Raw genomic sequence first — 14,953 nt, 5'->3', positions numbered from 1 at the left:
CCTAAAGCTTAGGTAAAGTAAAGGTCATGAAATGTTTTAATACAAAAAGCAGGCCTGCTGCAACAAAGCTGACCTGAGACCCCCCAGACGACAACCAGTAATGAAATTAATGCAACGACAAACTGGGTGAGCTTCCCTTTAAATTATTTGGATATCAATGAAGGAAGATAAAACAGTGTTATCAGAATTCCCCTCAAGGGGGCGCCTCACACTAGTTACTGAAAGTAGCCAGACAGCCAGGTTTGTCATTTCTGCAGCCGGCAAAATATCAGAATATGAAATATGTTTTCACGGTCTAGCTGTTCAACATCTCTTACTTATTACACCAGTGATGACTTTCTTCTTCAGAACGTTCCATACAGTCTTATGGCTAATGCTTGAGCAATGGCTCTGATTGATTTTCAATCTTCTCTCTTATAACTATAAATGCTCAGTCTGACTCTGTACAGGCAAAACCTAATTCTAAATCTGAATGTAGATATTCATTGGTAATGTATTTATTATTTGATTAATTAATCTACCAGGGCACATTGTGCCAACAAAACAGATCTGAGAGTCACATGTTACATGTTACCAATACTTTCTATCTATCTTTTAATGTCAAGTTTAAATATGTTCAGTCTACAGCAGAAATAAATAGACTGGCCTCACTGTTACAATACTCTTCCATACTCAGTATATTGATTTCTATTTTAAATATACAGCAATTTGTCTAATTAAACTGGACTAGTCACACTGTTGTGGGTTTTGGTTCATCCATGTGGTCTAGAGAGCTAGGCGGTCTAAAATTACTTACAACTAAGAAATTTCTAACAATAAATGTACAAATGTACAAACCTTTACTGTATGTTTTTGGTTTAAGTTTCTAGAAGGTGAAGTTACAGTATGAGTTACAGTGCAAGAGCCAGTTTAATGTTTACAAATTATATTTACCCTTATGCTGGCCATAAATTGAGACAGTGCTGCTAAAAGCAATAAAACAGTTTTTACTGCCATCTAAAATCATTTACCAGCAGAATTTTAAATTTAGAGCTGGATTGTTTTAAGCAGGTTGTAGTGTACCTCGTGTGTCCTGCAGTGGGCAGCATTCATCGGTAAATTCATCGTTTAGCAGCTCAGAGTATTGTCCACCCAGGACCACCCCTGTGGAATACACTGGGTTTGGGGGGTCTGAGTTGTAAATTTGTGGCGTTTGAAGGGTCTGGGTTCTACATTTTGGGGTTTTAGATGATCTGGTTTCTAAATTTGGAGGGTTTGGATTTTGAATTTGGAGGTTTTGGGAGGTTTGGAGGGTCTGGGTTCTAAATTTGGTGAGTATGGAGGGTTTGGGTTCTGAATTTGTGGAGTTTGAAAGGTCTGGGTTCTGAATTTGGATTGTTTGGTTGGCTTGGATGATCTGGGTTCTAAATTTGGGAGGTATGGAGGTTCTGGGTTCTACATTTGGGGAGTTTGGAAGGTGTGGATTCTGAATTTGGGGGGTTTTAAGGGTTTGGATGGTCTACAATCTAGACCATCCAAACCCTTAAAACCCCCCAAATTCAGAATCTAGACTCTAGATTCTGAATTTGAGGGGTTTTAAGGGTTTGGAGGGTCTGAGTTCTGAATTTGGAAGATCTGGTGTGTCTGGTGGAATTGGGTTTGGGGAGCGTTTGGGTCTGGTGGGTCTGTGGGGGCTTTGAAGGTCTGGGAGATAATGAAGAGCTTCCTTTTCTGCTCCTAATGAATCATTTGCTTTACAGCGCGGTGCGATCAGACACGCGCCTCCGCTAAATACACACGCGCAGGTGACGGTCGGGGGTGTTGATTGATGCCGGGTGTGTGTGTGTTGGGGGGTATAGGTGTTGCTCTGAAGGTCGAGGCTGGATGGAGGTGTGAAGATGCTCTCACCTCTGCGCTGCTTGTCTTCCAATTATCTCTTACCTGTCAGAGTGTCGCTTTGAAGACCACAGCATCCACCGTCAACACCATCAACACCCCCAATACACCAAATACACCCAATAAACACAGTATACAAACAGCTGCCCAACAGCACCGCCACCAACACACCCCTACAGAACATTTGGTGGTGTGGTGTCTGTCTCAGAAATGTGGATTTGTGTTTCTTCAGGAAGAGGAAAAGGCGATCAGCCAAAACATTAAGACCACCTTTATGGGTTAATCTCAATATAATGTGTGTTTCAATAGATTTATTCTGAGTTTTAATACAGTTTTCTTTAATGTAGTTGTGAGTTTTCTGCCTGTATATCCACAGCGCACCCTGTTTATAAGTTAACAATTATTTTTATTGGGTAAAAAACATTTTATCAAGCTATTTAAACATATCCAGCCTGTATCCTTGGTTAAGATAACCCCGCCCCTTTAAGAAAGTAACAATTGGATCATCATTGGCATCTCAAGGCATCAAGAGGTAAAAGTGCAGCTTAAGTTGTGGTACACCCTGTTGTGTTAATTTAAATAATAATAATTAAAAAAATCAAAAACTAAAAAAAAAATGCTATTATTTTTTATGTTTATTATTTATCTTATATCATTATACTGTTATATAGTCTATGTCTCTTTAGTTTTTTTTGCTTTTTGATTATTATTCCTTGCTCTTATTGTAAGTGTGCTGCTAATAATGCCTGTAAAGACTTTCCCCCTGGGATTAATAAAGTCCTAAAGAGACTCTTACCAAGATTTTGTATAAAATAATTACACAATAAAAGTAACAAAGTGTAACAAAAATAGCGCAACAACTAAAATTAACCAAAAAACTAAAGTGCACCATGTTTAATACATGCATATAAGCAGCAAAAAAACAAACAAATACAAAATAGGCTACGCTAGGAATATCGCAATCTATCTATCTATCTATCTATCTATCTATCTATCTATCTATCTATCTATCTATCTATCTATCTATCTATCTATCTATCTATCTATCTATCTAACAGGGTGGATGCATGCACGCATGACAGGAAATATAAAAGTGAAAATATAATGTGATTAAGCTGTAAAAATATGATTTCTGTGAAGTTCTGAGAGGGTTAAAGGCATATTATTTTAATAATGACCCATACACTATGTTGGTTAAAAGCTAGTTAATCAGTGTAGGGTTTTTTTTGTATGTTTTTGCCTGGATGAGCAGCATTTCAACCACCTTGACCTTTGAAAAACAGCTCAAACCAGATCTTGTAGTTGTTGTGAGGTGTGGTAGGACCTCCATGAGTGTCAATAAGCCTTGGGCACCCATCACCCTGTTGCTGGTTCACCTGTTGACCACTGTATACCAGGAACACCCAACCTGACCTGCCTGATGTTCTGGAACATACCAGTTTGGTTCTTCTCAAAGTGTCTCAACAAAGTGTCCTAAATTATATTTGTAGCTGATAATAATGACTATACAGCTCTGGGAAAAAATAATAGATCACTTCAGTTTTTGAATCAGTTTCTCTGATTTTGCTATTTATAAGTTTATGTTTGAGCAAAATTAACATTGTTGTTTTATTCTATAAACTACAGACAACATTTCTCCCAAATTACAAATAAAAATATTGTGATTTAGAGGATTTATTTGCAGAAAATGAGAAATGGCTGAAATGGAAAAAAGGATGCAAAGCTTTCAGACCTCAAAAAATGCAAAGAAAACAAGTTCATATTCATAAATAGTTATTTTCAATTCTTCCAAATTAGAAACCTCTGGAATAAAATCAAGAGGAAGATGGATGATCACAAGCCATTAAACCAAACTGACCTGCTTGATTTTTTGCACCAGGAGTAAAGCAGCATAAAGTTATCCAAAAGCAGTGAGTGAAAAGTGTAAGACCGGTGGAGGAGAACATGATGCCAAGATGCATTAAAAAACTGTGATTTAAAAACCAGGTGATTCCACCAAATATTGATTTCTGAACACTTTTTTTTCGAATCTTTTTTGTAATTTCTTCAAATAAATGCTCTAAATGACAATATTTTTATTTGGAATATGGACAAAATGTTGTCCGTAATTTATAGAATAAAACAACAATGTTCATTTTACGCAAAACATAAACCTATAAAAAGCAAAATCAGAGAAACTGATTCAGAAACTGAAGTGTCTAAAAACTTTTGGACACGTTGTGAATGACTCTTCATCTAGTTTGAAGAAGGAGTGGGCGGGGCTTGTGCGGGAAAATGGGCGTGGTTTGTTTGAAAGCGAGCACAATGAACAGAGAGAGAGAAGCGCCTGAAGGAACGCGGGGGGCGGGGTTTGCGCTAGTATGTGGGCGCGGCTTCCACGCGCCAGTACGCGAGAATGAATGTGGTGGGCGGGATTAGGCGAAGACGGTGGGCGGGGCTTGTGTGAACACTGTAGGTTCCCAGCGCATCTCCAGCGCAATCCGCGAGAAGGCGAAAAGACGTTCGCGTGAAGAAGACGTTGCTTAGAAGTTGTCGGCAACTTAAAAGGCTTCCCGTCACGCGCGGTACCGGTTCTGGTCCGGAGGGGTTGCGAGACGGTTCCGCGGTTCTGGTTGAACTGGATTATCGCTTATTCTGCAGGAGGATTACCGTGTAGTCCGGATTTACTCGGCGGTTTACACGGTTTTAGCGCATTTACAGGGCGAGGCCAGCTGTGCGCCACACGTCGCTCTACACGTACGAGTCTCTGAAGGTTCTCCAAGGTTCTCCAGACCAAGCGAGAACCTCCAGACCAAGAGAGGGTCTCCTCTACCCGGCCTCGTATCTCCCCGTCCATCCGCTCCACTTGTAGAGCTCGCGGCTACACGTCCGGCCAGCCGTCACCTCTACGTGTAGGTTGGGTTTCTCCACCGTGCCATGGATCCACTGTGGAGATGTTTGCTTGGACTTCTGGTCATTGGATGTCGTCTGAAGCTCTCCAGATCTACCATCCTAGACTCCATATACTGGAATACATCCAACACAAAGTAAGTTTGAACCCCCACCACCTACCAACCACCTCACCACTACCACCACCCCACCAACCAAACCACCTACTTACTACCTACTCAAGAGTTCCTCAGGGCTGGAGGACCAGACCACCCAGCTGCTCAAGCTGTTGCATATTAGTTTCAGTCAGGCTGGTTGTAGGTTCTGTGGATAAGTACCCTTTGGTACCAATAGTACACAACATTTTGTAGGACTTCACTGAAAAACCTTTGAAAAACCCTACTTTTCCCAATCCTATTCCATTTTCAATCGTGCATGTAGTGATAAGAATGGTAAAAAAGTGCCCAAAAACGTTCTCAGACTCATAAGTGCACTGTGTATTACCTACATTTTTGTTAAAACTAATTGTAAAACCAGTACCTTTATAGCAGAACTGTTTCTAATTACTAGAATCACTACTAGAACCCGTACTAGTGTTATATACTTTCTGATTGATACATAAAACTTTGTATGACTAGCGCCTTTACTCAAGAACCTTTGGAGAACCCTCTTTTTACCTAAACTTTGGAAAAGGGTAATGTCCTAAAAAGTGGCACAATCTTTCTATGACTTTTCTAGTCTTGACTAGTAGTTGCACACTTATTAGTACTATCTATATAGAACCGTATAAAATATTGATTGTTAAATCTTGGATATTGGCACAATTATCAGTACTGGAAGCCTAATTAGTGCTATATATGTTCCACATTGTACATACATTTTCTTGTTATGTTAAAAACCCCTACTTTTACAAATCCTATACCTTTTTAAAGGGTTTATGTAGTGATAAAATGGTAAAAAGTGCTCAAAAGTGCACTATATAGTACCTACATTTTGGTTAAAACAAATTGTAAAATCATTTACTCTATGGTAGAACTGTTTCAGACAAAGGCGTAGTACTAAAAAGCGTGCACAAATGTTCTCAGTCTTGTAGCAGTCCCTATTAGAACCCTTATTACAGTGCTATATACTTTCTGCTTAGTACATAAAAACAATGTTTACAGTTCTTGTACAACTAGTGCCTTTACTCAAGAACCTTTGGAGAACCCTCTTTTTACATTAATTTTGGTTCTATGACTTTTCTAGTCTAGACTAGTAGTTGCACACTTATATTAGTACTATATATATATATATATATATATAGAACCGTATACATTATAATATTGATTGTTATGGCTATGTACACTATAAATAATTTTTTTGCAGAACCATTGGAGAGCCATCCTTTTACACTGGTACTAAAAAATGTCAGAATTGATCAGTACTAGCTGTATAGAATCGTATATAATATTGATTGTTACAGCTACTGCAGAACCATTGTAACTACCAGTGGTGGAACCCTTAACTACAGTACTATATGGTAGCATATGTAATGATTTCTGAAGCAAATAAAACACAATAAAACAAGTGATATATTGAGACCCACCCATTTTTCAGTGATATATAGAACCATATGCACCATATTCTCATAGTTGCATCGCACACTAAACTGTGAGGGTTCTTTTTCTCATTAACTACAGTTGTTATGGTGTTATGGTTATAGTATAACCAGTGATTTTACTAAAGAACCTCTGGAGAACCGTAATTGTATGTAGTTCATATTTTCTCAAAAATGGTTAAGTATGAACTTTCCATAAGTGATTTAGTAACATTAGCAGCCCTGTATCTGTTTAATAATAATGGCTGCTATATAATGTACATGATATGTATATACATTAATATTTATCTATATGTTATCTATTTATTACAGTAATTCTAAAACTACTACTATATTATGTGCAATACATCAGTACTATATTTTAGGTTAGTATTTTTTATTTCTATTTGTATTTCATAAAGCTACTATACATATTCTATATATCTTTATTCTATAGTTTCTATATATTTTTATTTCTGTCTATTATAATGTCAGAACACCATTAAGATACCTGTATGGATGGGCAATATGACCCTAAAATAATATTCCAATATTTCAGAATATTTTTGCAATACTAAAAATTCTCTGTGATTTGAAGATCGTTGAAAAGAATGTTAAAATGAACTTTTTACGAGATTTTTTTTTTATTTAACCTTTAATTTAACCAGGCAAGTCATTAAGAACAAATTATTACTTACAATAACAGCCTGGCAATAGCAGAACTAACTGAGAGAAGGGTACACCAAAAACAGACAAGGATAAGAGGTAAAACAAGACAGAGAGAGACGAGAGTAAAGAAAGAAAAAAAGAAACAAAACAAATAAAAATAATTATTTATTACAAATATATGTTTTACACATGCAGTATGAACATAAACATGTATTTAGTCGTGAAAAGTCCCTTACCAAGATTTTGTGTGAAAATAATAACAGAGTGATAGATATCTATCTATCTGTCTGTCTGTCTTTTTATTTATTTATACACAGAGTTCACTATTAACGTTACAACATGTTGGCTTCTAGTCTAATCTTGCAAAAATGACTGTATTTAAAAAAATATATATATCGCAATACATATCGCCGAATAACAAATCATGCAGTGCTTGGCTTTTCCAATATCATGCAGCTCTAATCTACAGTTTTAAAGGATCCTAAAGAGGTTTTAGTACATTATACTAGTTTGTAGGAAGGCGGCCAAACGCAAAACACTTTATTCTGGTGTAAAAGGAGCGTTTTAAGGGTTGTTTTTAGGCCGTATGTTTTTAGGAAGTATTGGTTGAGAGCTGAACATCTGCTGCTTTACTGGACTGGAGTAAAAGTGCAGGCAGGAACACAAACCGTGAGCAGTGTGAGTTTTACGAGGCTCATTATGAGCCCAAATAAAGGCTTCAGTGGGCCGCCTCGTTTACCCCCTCGCCCCCACTTTCCTTCCCGTCCCGTTGGCAGCACTCGTCCCGACTGTAAATACCTCCTAATGGAGGCGGCGGTGGGCCCGTGCCATTTGGTCGGCTAAAGCCACGCCGTATTCAGACGTCAGTGAAAATGAATGTTCGGGGATTATAGTGAGCAGTTTACTGGGTTAAATCTGTAACACCAAGCGTTCCTGTTCACCAAGACAATGCTAGTGCTTATACACACTTACATTAGGCCTGTCACCATACAATTTTTTTGCAAACGATATGTTTTCTCAGAAATTTTTGCAATAAACTATATTTTTTGGCATTTTAAGACCATTAAAGCACTAATATAATGATAACATAATATCAAAACAGAGGAATTGCACCCTTTTAAAGACAATAAACTTGTCCACGAGTCTAATTTTGGAACCCAAAAAAATCCCAACTGGAATCAAAGAAGGTTATAGTCATAAATAATAAGACTGCATTCATTTATGCATTCATTCTGCCAGTACTGAGGTCAGCAAACATTGACAATATTGAGGCCATATACCTACATTGTATGATTAGCTGATAATGAAACATACAGATGCATCTCAAAAAAATCTAAGAAGGAATATCATAAAAAAAACAATATCTTTAAAAAAGTATCAAATCTAGACTAAACTAAAGCCAACATTTAAAAAAATAATAACTTATTGGAAAAACCGAACATGGTCTAAGAACTAATCATGGTTTATTGTTCTACGATATATAATGTGATATTAAAGAAAAAATACATTATTTAGATAGATAGACAGTCATTGCCCAAAGCACAATGTAATTAAGTGCTTAGCAATCTAGGGGTGTGTCGTAATTTAGTTTGCACTTTAGTTTGTGTTAAATATCTGTTGTAACAGTACATTAGTTTTGTTTTATTTGACTTTTATTTTGTTACACTGTTATTATTTCATACAAAATCTAAACTGTTCAACTTTTGCGGATTTCATTTTCCAGCAGGACAGGGCATAATATCATAACAAAGGAATTGCACTCTTTTAAAGACAATAAACTTTTTCCATTTCTGTCCATGGACGTAATATTGGAACCCGAAAAAATCCCAGCTTGAACCAAAGTAGGTTATAGTCATAAATAATATATACATATATAACATATAATATAAGTGCGGAGGCAGGGGAACCGTGGGTCCGTCCCACACCATGACGTGCAACCCCGGTCTGTCCCAGCTGGCCCACGTTGGACCAGCATAAAGGCAACACTAAGCTAAGAGACACTTAAGTTAAGTGACTATGTTTCTTTAAGTTTGTTTTGGGTGTTGATTTTCCCATTTTTCCACAATATATGTCACAGTATATGTAAGTGCCTTTTGTAAGTGGAAACTTAATGGACGATTATTAAAATGATTGAGGTTATGTTCAGTTATTTACAATAAGTCGATAATGTAATTATTGTGACAGGCCTAACTCACACTTATATTATTCACACTTCATTTACTGATTCACTGAATCACTCACTGACTCACTGAATCATTTACTGACTCACTGAATCACTCAGAGACTCATTCACAATGGTGGCGTGGGGGTTATTGGTGATTAGTCTGTCAAATAAAACCTATAAGTTTATAAGAGAGGGGCTCAGACTGGACAGGGCTAAAGTTTGTGTTATTACAACTCCCCGTCAACCACCCCCGAACCCCCCTAAACCCCTCTAAACCACCCCTAACCCTTCCAGACCCCCCCTCTGCAGGCCTGTATTCAGTTTTCATGAGCTCCAGTAACTCCGTGGGTAATCTTTGTCACGGGGATTAAACACAAAAGGCTCGGCAGGTTGAGAGATCAATCCCTCTACCCCCCCACTCTGCCACTCCACCCCCCATCCGCCCCGCCCCCCTTTAGTTAGCAGGGTTCGAGCCAGTCCGGGAGCTCCAGGGGGGCAGCGGAGGGGTGGAAACGCTTCCTGTCTTCTCATAGACCCCCAGGAAAACCCTGCTCTGAGTAATATACCCCCCCTTAACGCTGGTCCTGATGAGTTTATGAGGCCCAACAGGAGTCCAAAGAAATCGTTTATTTATTAGTTTATTGGATCGTCTAAACAATAAACAAAAGCCCTAATAAAAGCGCTAATAAAAGTAGTTATAAAACATAAGACTGCATTAATTTATGCATTCATTCTGTCAGTACTGAGGTCAGCAAACATGATTGAGGCCATATATTTATTTGTATTGTATGATTAGCTGATAATGAAACATACAGGTGCATCTCAAAAAAAAAAATTAGAATATCATTGAAAAGTAACTTTATTTTAATAATTCAGTTCAAAATGTGAAACTAATATATTATATTGATGTATTACACACAGAGTGATCTATTTTATAAGTGTTTATTACTTTTATTAGCCAATGAAAACCCCAAAAATCAGGGTCTCAGAAAATATTTATTCTCAGAGAGAAGCAGGAAGTGCTGTAAGCCTTAATCATCCACAATAAAATAAACACTTAAAATAGATTTAAAACTTTTTAGGAAGTTTTTTTTGTTTCTGCTAAAATTAGTTCTATTTCAAATACATTTAGACACTTCTTTATCGTCACAATACAGGCTATTTTACTTGAACAAAGTTGGACAGTTTTTTATCTTCTGTAATACAGTTATTTTAAATGAATTTGCAGTTTTTTTCAACGGTTAATTTATGATAAACGGCCTCAGGAGGATGTGGTATTTTTTATTTTTTTATATCGGACTTGTCTTTTGATTTTCCATTTTTTTTTAGCAGTTTTATTTAAGTTGCGTACAATAATGTACGCATTGGGAGCAAATATCACCTTTTTAAACTGTTGTATTTATTTATTGAATTGTACATTCTGCAACTGGCTATTTTACCTGATGTTATGGGTATTTTAAATGTTTTAAATTCTTTTACATCAATAATTGGTGCCTATTTAACATTGTTTACATGTATTTCATATAAGTGAGGCACCATTGATTTTATGCATTGATGGATTACACAGTATCTTGTCTATTTGAGCGTCTGGGTATTTGGGTATTCTCAAACAGAGGGTTCTGGAGGAGTGGAAGGCAACTTTTATGGTGATGGAGATTTCATTTTTCAGCAGGACTCGGCACACTGGCCACACTGCCAAAAGTACCAATTGATCTTATGTAATATTCAAATTTTCTGATTTTCTGAGATACTGATTTTGGGTTTTCATTGGCTGTACTAAAAAAATAGAAAACTCTGTGTGTAATACATCTATATAATATAAAAAATTAAATAATACAGTATCTATTATTTGAGCATCTGTGGGGCATCCTCAAACAGAAGGTCTTGGAGGAGTAAAAGAGGATTTTAGTGGAAAACTGTGAAGCTCTATTGAACTCTATGTTCCTTTTGTTCTTTTGTTCATAGCGGTTTAGAAATAAACGGCTATATGTTGAGTTAATGGAAGGTATTGAGTGAAAAGTGCATTTATAAGAATATCTACAGTCTTTATCGAGCTGCTTTATGTCTCTGTAGCTTCTGTACAGGTTCTAAACCCGAGAAGCGTTTAGGAGGCTTGTTTAAAGAGTCGGGATAATGCTGATAATGCTGTCGGCTCATGGGAGGCTTAGTTCCAGCGCTGGACGCAGCCTGAACCATTACCAGTGTTTATAATAGAGCTATCAAAAACACAGATCTGAACTCCAGCCCGCTGTATCAATACCCCACTTCAGAACCTACCACCCAGCCCACCCGGGACTCGCTGTAATACACACCTGCAGAGAGAGAGAGGAGTGATGGATGGGGCGTAAAACACCAATCCAGCAGCAGAGGAATGTTAATGGGTTGCATACTTTTTCATAAAACGCATTTCTATTGGCCCATTCATCATGAGATTTCTACTCAACATAAAGAACAACTGGCAGATTTAGATTTCAGCAAAAAAGACAAGAGTTTTATTATTTTTACCTGCATTATAAATGAATAGTGAAGTGATCTAAGCGATCAGACTATGAAGGAACATATAAGAAATCCTGTAGTAACTTAAAAAAAGTGTTAAACAAACCAAAATATACAATAATGTTAACTTGCGGTTTCTGAGGCTGGGAACTCTTTATAACTGATTAACTTATCCTCTGCAACAGAGGGAACTCCTGTTCTTCCTTTCCTGGTGCAGTCCTGATGAGTGCCAGTTTTATCATTACTCAATTCTGACCTGTATTTTATCCTAAAGTAATTTTTTTTTCTTAAAGTAGATTTTTTGTTACATTTATTTATTTTGTGTTTTATTTTCTATTTAGTTCCGCTATTAATTTATAAAAAATCAAATACAATTGTTGTTGTGATTGTTTTAAAAAATAGACAAACAAATTTATTGATTTAAATTGTTTTGTTTTTGGTAAAATTACTTTTATTTAAAATTAATTGTAAAAATGCAACGTTATTATTGCAAAACAGCCCTGCAATATTGTATCATTATTTTAGGGCCAAACCACTCACCCCTTATTGACAATACAGAAAATGTAGATTTTTATAAAAAAACAAAACAAACAAACACTGAATTAAAGGTGCATCCAAACTTTTAAATGGTACAGTATCTATAGTATTATATATTATAGGGGTGGGCAAAAAAAAAACATTTCTAGAATACACTACTGCAAAAAAATGAAAATTAAATTTTGCTATTGCATACGATATGATATGATAAGATATGGCATACAAGAATTTTACAGTTTTATCAGATTTGTAACAGAAGTCAATGATCCAGAATGTCATGATACTAATAATACTAATAATGCACTCCAAATATCTCCATATATCCAGGATTAAAGTAAAATAAATGATACTGGACGGGTATAATCTAAATGTTTTTTTTGCATATAATACGATATGGCACACCCTTACTATTACATATACTGTATATATATATATATTTATATATAGTGAGGAAGTAATATAGTTGGTTTAATTTAAAGTCTTAATGCTTTGTTATTGCACTGATGTTGATGATAAAAGCATAATATTGCAAGTAAACCTTTTTTTTTACATAAAAAGAGAATTTACGACCCCTCTCTCAGAGTCCTTGCTGTAATACACACACGTGGAGCGGGTCGGTGTGATGGATGGCATATAAAACACTAATCCAGCAGCAGAGGAATGTTAATGGTTTGCATATTTTTTCATAAAATGACTTGAGGGGGTAAGAAAGGGGGGAAATAAAGGGCTAACAGCAGCTAATAGGAGCTAACAGAAGCTAACAGGAGCTAACAGCAGCTAACAGGAGCTAACAGCGGCTAACAGGAGCTAACAGCAGCTAACAGGAGCTAAAAGCAGCTAACAGCAGCAGTGCAGATGAGGGTTTTGTAATAGATCCAGTGTAATTGTTACATGGCCACTTTCTAATTCTAATAATTAAAAACAACAGTTGCTGTTAGCATGCTAACATATGAAAGGGAGTATACTAACAAACTTGCCTACCACAGTGTTAGCCTTCTGGCAATGGGCCTCATCCCACATCGCTACCAAAGTGTTAGCATGCTGGCTATGTCACTCATCCCACATCACTACTACAGTGTTAGCATTCTGGCTACAGACCTCACCCCCCATTACTACTACAGTGTTAGCATGCTGGCTTATACCTCATCCCACATCATAACCATAGTGTTAGCATCACAATACACAACACACAAAACACAATTCAGAGTTGCTATCCAGTGCACTATGATATATTGTGATACTTGATTTTTAAAACCAAATTGTAGACTAATTATTAATTATTAATGCTGTGTTTTTGAGAGTATATGCAGTATTACAAAGAAAGGGTGAAATAAAGAGCTAACAGCAGCTAACAGGAGCTAACAGCAGCTAACAGCAGTGCAGATGGAGGGTTTTGTAAAGGATCCAGTGTAATTGTTATATGGTCACTTTCTAATTTGGACCGAGACAAAGGGCTGGGAGTTGGCGGAGGGAAATTGCTGGGTCTGGTTTACAGCGTGAGGAGGGGTCCGGCCCGGAGGAGGGGTCCGCTGGGCTTCCCCTCCGACGTAAAACAAAAGCTCTGGGCATTGTTTAAAACCGTTAGCTTGTAGCGGACTCGAGGGTCAGCGCCTCAGAAAGGCTATAGGTCAAGTATTTTAATCAGCGCGGAGCCCGAGGAGCCCGGAGGAGCCCGGAGCCTGCAGGGGCCTCCTGCTTAGGAAGCTCTCCTAACTTCTGCCTGTTTACATTCCTGATTAATTGATCTGATTGGGAAAAGAAGCAGGACCTCAGTGAAGCTCTGCAGTCTACAGGCTGCTGATGCTTGACCTCTGCTGTATAGCCTGGAATGCTAACTTGTTAATTGTGTGTATTAACGGGGCGTGAAAAGACAACACTGAAGAATTTATGCTATTTACACTGTTTACACTGTTTATTAACGCATTATTAACTATAAATGGAGGTTAATTTAGAATTCTTCTTTTCTTTGCTGAAACTGAGACTTGTATCCAATCATGTTAGTCTAAAGGCTAAAGGCTAAAGCTGTTGTTTCCATGTGGGTCAGCCAGACGTGACTCGTACTATAGCAGTTTTCTCCGGTTTCCAAAAGTTTAGGATTAGGATTATATTAATATTGTCTAAACCTGAAAAGCTTAAATGGAAAAAATATAAAGGAAAAAATGGGGGGTGTTCTAAAATTTTCGAACCGGAAGTGTATATTGTTTGTATACACTATGCTCATTAATGTATTACTTTATTTTGTTTTGTTTTATATTTAGTTACAGTATTATTTATACAAAATCAGGTTTTTGGTGAGCTATTGTTTAAGAATAAAATCTAAATCTAAAAATCTATGAATTTATTTTTGGTTTCTGCTAAAATTAATTCTTCTTTAAATTAATAAAAAATGTTAAAAATTAATGAGCTCATACAGCTCTTTTTTAATAATGGAAAAACACTGAATTTAAGGTGCGTCTAAACTTTTAACTATATGTATATACAATAATGTTGAATATATACCGTATATTGTATGTTCTTTAACTTATTGACTGGATCTGAAGACTTTAAATGGCAAAAATAAAGTATATAAGTTCCAGTGAGAACAAAATTCATATAAATTTAATAGAAAAAAGTACTTTACACAATTGCTTATGTAAGGTATTGCTCAGCAAACACTCTGAAGTGCTTTATTCTCTATTTTAAAGTTCTAGTTTTAGTGTTTTAGTGTGTGTATGTTCTGATTTGGTCCGTTTAAGACTCCAGCTCATGGGAGGCCGCATTCCTCTGCC

The 14,953-nt window shown here is 36.7% G+C and overlaps 1 protein-coding gene across 1 annotated transcript in view; it reads left to right on the top strand.

Annotated features, from left to right (window-relative positions):
* Positions 1-4,338: 4,338 nt before the first annotated feature.
* Positions 4,339-14,953, top strand: part of LOC111189583 (ephrin-B2a-like) — a 28,244-nt gene continuing 17,629 nt past the window's right edge. The window contains exon 1 of the mRNA XM_049470106.1: positions 4,339-4,901. Within this exon, the coding sequence (XP_049326063.1) occupies positions 4,792-4,901 (110 nt within the window). The 5' untranslated portion in view covers positions 4,339-4,791. The remainder of the gene's footprint in view (positions 4,902-14,953) is intronic.

Source organism: Astyanax mexicanus, chromosome 21 (genome assembly GCF_023375975.1).
Source record: "Astyanax mexicanus isolate ESR-SI-001 chromosome 21, AstMex3_surface, whole genome shotgun sequence".
Classification (NCBI taxonomy): Eukaryota; Metazoa; Chordata; class Actinopteri; order Characiformes; family Acestrorhamphidae; genus Astyanax; species Astyanax mexicanus.
This window is presented reverse-complemented; position numbering and strand designations above follow the sequence as displayed.